The following is a 10,914-nucleotide window of genomic DNA, read 5'->3' as shown; positions in this document are numbered from 1 at the left end:
GGAGCGAGGAGAGGGCTGCTGCAACGCTGTTGGGAGGCAGGTACGTTAGCAGCAGACCCACTTGACCCTTGAGGTCCAACTTCACCAGCAGGGACTCACACCCGACAAGCTCCGGAGCAGGGATCCTACGAGGTGCTAAAGACTTGTTTGGAGTATAGCCATACCCTCATTTGTACTATTACTTCTTATTGCGAGGTTGAAATCCTTTCCCCTTTGCAATAATTTTAGTTTTCCCAGGGTTTTGATATGAGTTAGCCTCATGTATCAAAGGGCTTGATATTTCAACAAACACATGTCACATTCTAAGTTACATAAGGAAATTATTGTTTTCTTGGGGTCAAGTCATGGCAAGAGTTCCCAGCTTTGTACATAGTCACACCCATCCTTGAGCATTTCTTTCCTGTAATTTAAAGGCAGAGTTTAGGAGCTGAAGGAGGTATGCACAATTGCAAATTGCCTGTTGCCAGTAAAAACTTATATGATAATAATTTCAGATGACATGTTGCTGTTTTCATGTCCAACCTGATTTTGATTTTAAAATTCTTTTAAGCCACATATACTACTGTGAAGTGGAATGTGACAACTTGGTGCAGCCAGCTCAGTGCTGCGACCTCAAAGCGGCCAGCTAACCATTGCCAAGTCATGTCTATCAACTCACCCATGCCAAGTCACAGGACATCTCAACATGGCCAATTCACTGTGGGGACAACTTGGCACAGGCAGCTAGAAGGACAGCCAGACAGGTGAGTGGGTGGGCAAAGCGTAGAGTGGCACTTCCCATTTTCACACACTATCATTGCTGCTGCCATAGGCCATTTGAAAGTAGTGGCAATGTTTGGGCCATTCGGGGGTGGTGGGTGGGTGGGTGGGTGGGTGGGTGATAGGGGCCAGGTGACTATCATTTTCACACCCCTTGCTGCTGCTGCTGCACTGATCTCTCCGGTAGTATGAAAATGAGATATGCCCTGCATCTGCTCCCACCTGTCCTTCCCACCACTGCTGACCCAAACGTCCCAAACACCGCTGCCACTAAACAGCCTTCAGCAGTGGTGCGTGTGAAAATGCTTTGTTCCTGGTCACCACCACCGCACTGCACTCTGCCCACCTGCTTGCTTGTCCGCCTGCCTCTCCCTCTGGCTATCTGCCACGAGTTGTCTACACAATGAATTGGCACAGTTTAGTTGTCTTGCGACAACTTGACAGCACTGAGTTGGCAGAGGTATTGGTAAGTTGGCTGTGTCAAGTTGTGAGGGTTATTAAACAAGGACAGAAAAGATCACCAGTTTTAAAACTGCATTTCCTTTCTATTAAATTAATCAAGTAGATTAATTCTACTTTATTTAGTACCTTTAAATGACTTATTTAAACAATAAATAATAATTCTATTTGAAGAATGCTAAAGTTAATGGATTACAGATAGCTGGCGCCAATGAGTAGATGGGGATATACATTGTCTGCTTCATTGCAGGACAGATGAGACTGGAACATTCAATCATATGGACCTTTATGATGTCTGTCATGGAAGAGGGCTTGTCCTTTCACAAAATGACTATCATGGAGAAAGGACAGTCCCAAATAAAAGTCAGGCATTTCAAGGAGTCCTTAGGCAAAGTTGGGCCACAGATATATTGGGAAATCTAAAATTGCCAGACTACATGTTTTTCATTTTAAACAGCTTGTTAAAATCTCAAGTATTAAGACAAAGGATCTTTATTTTAATAGTTCTTTAGTTTAAATGCTGCCAATATACCAGTTACCAGAACTAAGTCTTTAATACTAAGATCTGTAAAACAAATGATGAGGTCAGTTAGGGACTGCAAACAAAAGCTTAGGAAAAGAACACCAGTTTTGTGGGTGTAATATCTCGACCTGTCCAGCAGATTCAGTCAAATTCTTTTTTACCAAGACTTGATGAAAGGAACAATCTGCAAATAGAAGTCTTGGCATCAGAGAACTGTCCTTTCACAAGCCTCTGAATAACGATCTCGTTTTGCTCAGAAGGAAGTGTTTGAAATTTATGGATTCATACCTTTAGTTCTGAGAGTAGACTATAAAGGAGCAATCCAGTAAGACTGTTTATACACACCCATCGTTTGGCTCAGTTGGACAGCAGAACTACAGGAAGAATCTAAACAGACTGTAGGTGTGCAGACACAGTGAGGTGATACGATCTCCACATGGTACGCCAGCTGGTGACACTGCTGCTGTTTCATGCAGGTGAGTGCAAATGAAATGTTAAATGATGGTAGATGCTGGCCTCAAAGAAATGCTGATCCTTTTCCCCTTCTGTTTTCCCCACTTAATGTTGATGATGTAGTATTATATGAGTCTTTAAAGTGCTGTAGTCAAGTGAAACAAGAAAGATGTGGATAGCACACTTTTTCATAGTGTCCTCAGTCATGAAAACAATGATGTCATAAAAAACTTGTTTGAGCATTTAAATAATAAAGGAATAGGTACATTTGTTTTATTTGTGTGAAAACCGGCAAACAGAGATAAAGACTTGTATCTTGAAGACTGTACATATTCCAGTTAAGTGGGTGTCAAACCTAAACATTTTATTAGACAATTAAAACCACTTTGGTGGAACTAGTTCAATAGATAATTCAGCACAAGGGCAAATAACAATTCTCATAGTTGAATAGCTCTTCCACTTTTTTGTATATGTGTTTGTGATGCTTTAAATATCACTTTACCTATTTTTCCATCCTCCTACAGTGATATTTCTGTAGAAAAGTTATTTCATGTGTAGGCTGAAATGGAGTAAACAAATGTCAGCAGAAAAAAATGTTGATTTAAATAATGATAGTAGTTGCTTTCAGATATTAGAAGCATTGTTTCACAATGTAGAACTTGCACGCAGATTAATGAACCCTGTAAGATGAGGAGCTTCTAGTTCTGGGACTTTAAGATCTTTAAAGGATGAGGTTGTACTCCCCCAGACAATTGGGGGTTCTCCTGGACTCATGACTCTTGCTCAATGAGTAGCTGGCAGTTGTGGCTAAGAGACCCATTGCAGACCTTTGTGTACTGCACTTTCCTGAATTGGGAGTATGGCTGCTCAGTCATTGAAGCCCTGGTCATCTCACACATGGATTGCTACAGTGCCTTTTACATGGGGCTACCCTTGAAGAATATTTGGAAGCTTCAGCTGGCTCAGAACACAGCTGCATCGGCATCATGTTGTCACATGAAAACTTGCGGCATCATGTTGTCACATGAAAACACAAAGAAAACAAGGCTTTATGTGCATTCTTAAATTTCTAAGGTTTCAGCAAAACTGCCTTGCTGAATAAATACTGTGACACAATAGCCAATTTTGAAACTACACTTAGAATATAAAATGTGACTGAAACCATTTTGAAATGATACTTGGTTTTGAATTTAACTGATGGGTGGCAGGAATCAATTAAAAAAAAGATGAAATTCACCCTTAGTTTCTTTTAATTTCTTTGGGTTAAAAAACTATGATTTTCAATCTGTAAATATTCACAGACTGAATTCATTACTAATAATTTATCACTTTGTTTATCTTAATGTTGATAAAATTCCTTTAATAAACTTCTATTGAAAAAAACTTCTATTTTTTTCTAGGCTCTGAGATTCTATACATACCCATACATTGTATGGGTGTGTATAGAATCACAAACACATGTATTTTTCTATCAATGAGATAGAAGTGTTTTCTCTGTGTCTTGAGGAATTCTGCAGCAGACACATACACACACACACAGATACAAACATGCTTTAATATTTATATATTTGAAGTAGCAGTAGACCGTTTCTGTTTAAGCGTATGCTTGCCTGTTATGACTCAGAGGTTGCAATCTCTACTAAGTTTTTAATTTTCTTCTTACAACAAATATAGTTAAGGTTGAATACTGTGTAATAAAAAGAGAATATGAAATTTTCAGGCATGCATATTTGATAGTCAAGTAATATCCTGGGAGAAAAAAAGCAAGTGAATTTTAAAACAATTCTTCAGTTTGGAGTTTCGTTTTTGTCTTGAAAATGTGCCCAACATAAATGGCAAATAATTCTATTCAAATCAGTAGGTTGAAAACTTGCCCATTCTACTTTGTTGTGTTTCCCATTCACTTGCTGCACTCCCAACATGGTTTTAATTTTCATATTTCTTGACACCTGTGCAGACTAAAATTAATACACACAGTTCATAGCAAATGTACTGAGATAAACAATATATTTATATTGCCTATGAGGAATGCCTTCAACCCTGTTCATCTTTCACCATCTAGTGCAGGAAGGGAGTTCTTTGAAAGCTATTGCATGGAAAATAAGAAGTTGGTTCCTCCAAAATAGTAATGTTGCTATGCAACTTTCTGCATGCAGGCTTGCTTGAAGCCTTGAGCAATATTGAGGGGTACAGCAACCCAAAGTTTAATCTAAACTTCCTCTACTTTCTAACAGCTACCCAACACTCCAGCCAAACACAGATATAATGTTTGTATAATTGCAGAAGCAGATTGTATAAAAAGAGATAGAGCAATTATTGTACGGACCTACTCAAATGCAGTAAAATCTTAATTTCTGCCTTTGCAGTATGGAATGGTGTTCTTGGCAAAAACCATTTTGTGACTAAAAGAGGACTCATTGAATTATACGGAGCCCTAAAATGTGGTACAAGCCGATTTTCTTTGGCCTATGTAGGTTATGGGTGCTATTGTGGTCTAGGAGGAAGAGGTTGGCCCAAGGATGCAACAGATTGGTACGTATGCCATTTCTTTCTCTATTAAGTTCATATTTCCATTACATTCTTCAACTGAATTAATCCCACTCTGTCTAATACATTTACTTTGAGACAAGAACATATGGAAAAATAATAGTATAATGTAATAAGAAAAAGGAGAGCAAGTAACACCCACGATGGTCACCACGATGTAGAAAAGATGTGGAGACTCTAGGAAGAGTGCAGAGAAGAGCAACAAAGACGATTAGGGGACTGGAGACTAAAACATATGAAGAACGGTTGCAGGAACCGGGTATGTCTAGTTTAAGAGAAAGAAGGACTAGGGGAGACATGATAGCAGTGTTCCAATATCTCGGGGTTGCCACAAAGAAGAGGGAGTCAAACTATTTTCCAAGGCACCTGAGGGTAGAACAAGAAGCAGTAGGTGGAAACTAATCAAGGAGAGAAGCAACTTAGAACTGAGGAGAAATTTCCTGACAGTTAGAACAATTAATCAGTGGGACAACTTGCCTCCAGAAGTTATGAATGCCCCAACACTGCAAGTCTTTAAGAAGATGTTGGATAGCCACCTGTCTGAAATGGTATAGGGTTTCCTGCCTAGGCAGGGGGTTGGACTAGAAGACCTCCAAGTCCCTTCCAACTCTGCTATTGTATTGTATTGTATTGTATTGTATTGTATTGTATTGTATTGTATTGTATTGTATTGTAATAAAATAATTGTGAGTACTCAGAACAGTAACATGATATGATTAGTACAAACCCTGTCCTTTATTATGTTGGGTGATATCATAATGTTACTAAATAGAGAAGGCAATAGAGAAAAGGTATGACCATGTCCATGTGATCTCTTGTTGCAGTGGAACTAGAAAGGTATTTAGTTTGAATTATTATGTTTTCACCCTACATATATACACAATATGTATTTGTGAAAATTAAACCACCATTGCTATGTTTTCCTAAGAAACTTCAGAGAAATGGTTATTTAAAATATCCAGACTGTAATGAGCTTCATGGAAGTACTTGACAGGGCTTATGAATTTTGCACGTACCAGAGCCCTGTAACACTAGAGATAGAGTTTCACAGTGCCGCACATACTACTTGATGTTCAAGGCTCACATCAATGATATTAATGAGTCTCTGTTGCTGAAAGGTGCTGCTATAGACATGACTGCTGTTATGACTTTGCACAACGACAAGGCTGTAACCCCATAACAGAAAGATATAAGTGGACTTGTCAGGACAATACTGTGATATGCGGTAAGGTACAACCTGAATGTCATTATTATTTTTTATCTGATCTCAGAGACGCACAAGAACATACAGTTGTTCTAGAAATGAAATATTCAACTTTAATTTCAGAAGGTCCTATTGGTTTTCTCAAAGATCTTGGAAGATTCATAACACTGTTCTAAGCAGACTTTGTTTTAAACAACTTTAATACTAACACAATTCCTCATAGCTGCCTGAGGATTCAGCTTATAAAAACACAGTGTAATAGTAATTGAATTAAATGTTTCTCTGGGTTAAAAGTGATTGTGAAAGGGTATCGATTTTGATGTTGGATATTTTAATTAATTAGAAAGTTCATACGTATGTCTTTAAAGCAGTTACAATCTTTTTGTGGAGACTAGTGGTGGGAAAAATGGCTATATTGAATATTGAATACAGATATATACTGTCTTGTGCTTAATGCCATGTACTTTTACTCAAGTTGTTTGTAGCATATTGTCAGTTTTCCAAGGTCTGTGGTTAGTTTGCAGATGGAAGGGTAAAGTTTTGGACAGAAATCTTAATATGTAAAATATATAAACAGTGTTGAATTGCTATAGATTTTATATGTTGCAATTCATAACACACAGGTGGACAAAATCCGGTGTTTTTAGGGATGCAGGCCATTCATTGTAGCCACCACTTGACTGTGATGGCTAAAAATAGTGATGCAGTGTTGTTTCTTCGAGGTTGATGACATAATAAAATTATAGGGTACACGTCAAAATAGACTAAACAGAACTTTTCAAAAAAAACAAACCAGTCCTGAAAACTCTACAAAACCCTGGCTCTTCTCAATATAAAGGGCAGCTCTTGATCATCAACCACCATAACAGCAATAGCAATAGCACTTAGAGTTATCGACTACTCCATAGTGCTTTACAGCACTCCTTGAGCTGTTTTTTTTATGAACAGAACTTTTTTATTTTTCTTTAAAAAAAAACACAAATATGTCATCATTTGTCAATCATTAAGACATTGAAGTACAATTTTTTGTTGTTGTGTGTACCCCTCCCTCCCTCCACCCCCCCACCCCCCCTCCTCCTTCCCCCCCCCCGACTTCCCAGAACCCGTACACGGTATGGATTTTTAACTAACACAGTCTAAAATCTATTGAGAAAAAAGAAATAAAGAAATTAATGACATTCTAGATTGACCTTAGCTTCTTCTTACTGAACTGACTTTTAACAGTTTAAATCATTTCTGATCTTAAGCATAGGCTAACTGGAATTTCTTAGTCCCGTATTTATTTTGTATATAGTCAATCCATTTTTTCCAGTCTCGTTTATATCTCTCATTTGAATGATCTTTGAGATATGCCGATATTTTAGCCATTTCAGCTAAGTTTGTTACTTTCAATGTCCATTCTTGGATTGTAGGCAAGTCTTCCTTCTTCCAATATTGCGCCACCAACAGTCTTGCTGCAGTTATCAGGTGCAGAATCAAATTGGTCTCTACCACTGTAAAGTCAGTTCTAGGTCCAGATGGTGCAGGGTGTCCGGCCTTCAATGTATTATAATAAAAATCTCGGGCTTTCCATACAGAGTTGAGGCGGTACCTTTGCTTATCAAATGTAAATATGATGCCAAATGGTGCATCCCATCTATACTGTATCTGACGATTTCTGAGTTCTTCGACCAAAAAAGCGTAGTCTCTCCTGGCTCTTAACATTTGAGGTGGTATCTCTTTCAAAACAGCCAGGTCTTGACCGCCAATTTGAAGCTTAGTGTTATAAGATGCTTGCAGTACCATATTTCTAAACTCTCTTGTAGTAAAATATATAACGATGTCTCGAGGAAGCTGCTTCTGCTTTGCCAGCCAGGAGTTAACGCGGTAAGCTTTGTCAATTTGCCAGTCTTGATTGGTCCCTGGTCTTCCCATCAGGCGGTCAAAAGCTTCCGATAGGATCTGGTTTATGGTTTGGTTTGGTTTATGGTTTATTGGGATTTATATGCCGCCCTTTTCCCTGAGGGGACTCAGGGCGGCTTACAACCACAGGGGAGGGGAAGTGCAAGGTCAAAACAAAACACTTTGTGAACAAAAGAAAAATAATAAAACACAACTTTCATTCAGCAATCAAACACTCGGGCGGGTAATTGGAAGCCTATCCCCAGGCCTGCTGGGAGAGCCAGGTCTTGAGGGCTGCGCGGAAGGTCTGGATCGTGGTGAGGGTGCGGATCTCCATGGGGAGCTCGTTCCATAGGGTCGGGGCAGCAACAGAAAAGGCTCTCCTCCGTGTGGTCGCCAGTCGACATTGACTGGCAGATGGAATTCGGAGGAGGCCCAGTCTGTGCGATCTGATTGGTCGATTGGATCTGTTTCAGGTTCTCCTGTTTCTCCTCACGCAGCCCCCTTACTCTTAATGCGAACTCCATTTGTCGGTACTGTATCATAATAATTTCTTTTTCAGCATTTTCCACTTTTTGTTCCACCACCTCTGTTTTCAATGTCAAGTTAGCATTGGCATCATTAAGAACCTCTAGAGTATCTTCCACTCCAGAAATATGTTCTGTTAATACAGTTACAAGACTCAGCATGTCGTCTCTAATTTTATCAACCTTAGCATCAAATTTCTCATACAGCTCCTGTTTAAGTCCTTTTATTTCACTTTTAATTTCTTCTTTCATTTCTTTTATTTCCTCTTTTCTCTCCTGCTTTACCACCTCTCTGTTATCTCTAAACTTATCTTCCATTTTAATTGTCTGTGCATTAAGAGCCTCGCTTAGATTACTCAGGAAAAATTCTTTCGTTAACACATCCCCAGCAGGGGGTGTAGGAAGCGGAGGCTGCAGCTTTGTGCCAGGCACTGAGGATGTGCCCCTGGAAGTAGAGGGTGACGACTTCAAGTTAATATTTGGTTTTGAGGCCATTTCAAAATTTATCTGCCTGCAGTTAATAAAACTCTATTGCCTGAATATGCAGCTTTAAGTAAAGAGGCTTTTATTTTGAAGTTTAAGGCTTGGCAAAACTTTCAGTGAGTAAACATTGTAACAAGACCATTCAGCAGATTCATCACCATTTAACTTCCAAATAAGCAAAGTTAATGAAGGAGTAAAATTCTTCTATTGTGAAACCAAAACAAATGATAAGCAATCTCTTTTGTTTTGAATTCTTGTGAGGATTAGTAAAAAGTGTTCGTTATTACCGGAGAAACCAGCCTGCTCGGCGCCATTTTAGAAGCCTCTGAGTAAATAATTTTTCGGAGGAGAAAAAGAAAAGAAGCTAAAATGTTGATAAGCAATTATTGTCCACAGTAAACGGATTCAGCTCGTGATAAGAATAAATCAAACAAAACTTAGAGCAGAGTGGGAGAGACCTACTTTGTCCTGCACAAGGCAGTTTGAAGTTCCCAGCACAGACAGCCGTTCTGCCTTGGGCTAGCCCCCCTTTCCTTGCAAGCACAAAAGCTGCAAAAATCGAAGAGCATTTGCCAGCAAAACAGTTTCTTCTTTCCTTCTTGCCTGAAGGATAAGAAAACCTGATAAGACGTCAGATGGAAGATCCTCTAAACAGGTACGTAGCCAGGAATTCGGAGGCAGCTGATTTTTTGCTGCCCCCACCAGTAGGCTCCGCCCAGGAAGCCTTGAGCTGTTTATAGTATCAGCAAAGTGCCCCTAACAATCTGCGTCCTCATTTTACTGACCACGGGAGGATGGAAGGCTGAGTCAACTTTGAGCTGGTCAGGATTGAACTCCTAGCTGTGGGCAGATTTAGTTGCAATACTGCATTCTAACCACTGTACCATTATTTGTAACAGTACCATGACTGTGGATTTCTTAAAAATTACAGGGTTTTTTTTACCTCAGAGTTTAGAAGAGCAGCAAGGATTAGGAATCCTTTGCCTATTTAATGAAAGAGGTGTCTTCTTTTTCATATGTTATATTACTAAGAAGTTTAGATTTTTGGAGAGTCACCTGTGCTGAGACACTGCTCTCAGAATGACTCTCTTGATTCTTAAATTGCAAGCTGACTTTTCACAGAAGGGCCTAGAAAAATGTTTGTTTTAAAAGAGGATGTTTGTGACATAGGCGTTGTTTTAACATATAAATTGATAAATACATATTATACAATTGTAAAATATAGTGGGTTAGTGCACATTTGTTAAACCCAGACAATGCTTTAATTCCCAATCATGAATTTTTTTTAATGTCTAAAAATGGCCTTCAAGCAATATAAATTTCATTTTAACCATTTTAAGGTGTTCAAAAAAGTTTCAAATAGAACAATCCTTTATCTTTTAATATTACCATATATATCTTTATAAATTCCAGTTTCATAGATAAGCAGGACTATTTTGTTTTTGTGCTCTACTTCATCATAACCAGCAGTAGTATCTTCTTCATTCCTTTTTTTCAGATGCTGTTCTAGACAGATGTCAAAGCATAATTTGCCAGTGCGACAGAGAAGCAGCTCGGTGTTGGAGATTTGCCCCATTCAATAAGCGCTACATCTTCTGGCCAAATTTTCTTTGTGGTCAAATATATCCTTCATGTAGCTATTGGCATTAATAGATTTTTATAATAAACAATTTAAAACTGTTGAGGTTTTTTTTAATATTAGGGTGTTTATTTGCACGTTTTTCAACCTGAAGGCTACAAACCATCAGCCAGATACAGAGGGGCTCCACTATTGCAGAATTATTTATTTAGAAATATATGCTGTAGGTTTAGAAAATGTACATATGAACATTTGTGTTACTAAAGTGCATCTACCAGTTTAAGAAGCTAACATGATAAAATATATATTCACCATATGATTCCATTCTGTTTAGAAAAATAATATTTTATACAAATATCAAATCTTCTTTTTAAAAAAAAGTTAAGTGAGAAAACAATATAAAACAGCAATGGAAATCAGTACAGTGCAAGAAAAAAGAAGAATTGGGATTGTCATGTAACTTCAGTGCAAAAATAGGAGAAAAGTTCTCTCTTGCTAG

At 38.4% G+C, this 10,914-nt stretch overlaps 1 protein-coding gene across 2 annotated transcripts; it reads left to right on the top strand.

Moving 5' to 3' along the window:
• Nucleotides 1-1,907: 1,907 nt before the first annotated feature.
• LOC106549676 (phospholipase A2) lies at nucleotides 1,908-10,518 on the top strand. Of its 2 annotated transcripts, none has more exons than XM_014067381.2 (4): nucleotides 1,908-2,217; nucleotides 4,669-4,726; nucleotides 5,860-5,966; nucleotides 10,335-10,518. In XM_014067381.2, the coding sequence occupies exons 1-4, from the start codon at nucleotides 2,178-2,180 to the stop codon at nucleotides 10,484-10,486; spliced, it is 357 nt and encodes a 118-aa protein (XP_013922856.2). In that variant the 5' UTR covers nucleotides 1,908-2,177; the 3' UTR covers nucleotides 10,487-10,518. The 2 variants fall into 2 exon arrangements, with proteins under 2 accessions (XP_013922856.2, XP_013922855.2); XM_014067380.2 differs by having other exon boundaries at nucleotides 1,913-2,217; nucleotides 4,561-4,726.
• Nucleotides 10,519-10,914: the final 396 nt, after the last annotated feature.

This window comes from Thamnophis sirtalis, unplaced genomic scaffold, assembly GCF_051295495.1.
Source record: "Thamnophis sirtalis isolate CommonGarterSnake01/CBP01778 unplaced genomic scaffold, rThaSir2_p1.2 scaffold_8, whole genome shotgun sequence".
NCBI classification, from domain to species: Eukaryota; Metazoa; Chordata; class Lepidosauria; order Squamata; family Natricidae; genus Thamnophis; species Thamnophis sirtalis.
Note: the sequence above shows the minus strand (reverse complement) of the source record. Positions and strands in the feature narration are given on the sequence as shown.

Excerpts from the sequence above, each read along its gene's own strand:
- LOC106549676 (XM_014067380.2), top strand. The coding sequence starts at position 2,178 with ATGGTACGCCAGCTGGTGACACTGCTGCTGTTTCATGCAG. Across the intron at positions 2,218-4,560 it reads ACTGCTGCTGTTTCATGCAG|TATGGAATGGTGTTCTTGGC; the intron begins GTGAGTGCAAAT and ends CTGCCTTTGCAG. Across the intron at positions 4,727-5,859 it reads CCCAAGGATGCAACAGATTG|GTGCTGCTATAGACATGACT; the intron begins GTACGTATGCCA and ends TGTTGCTGAAAG.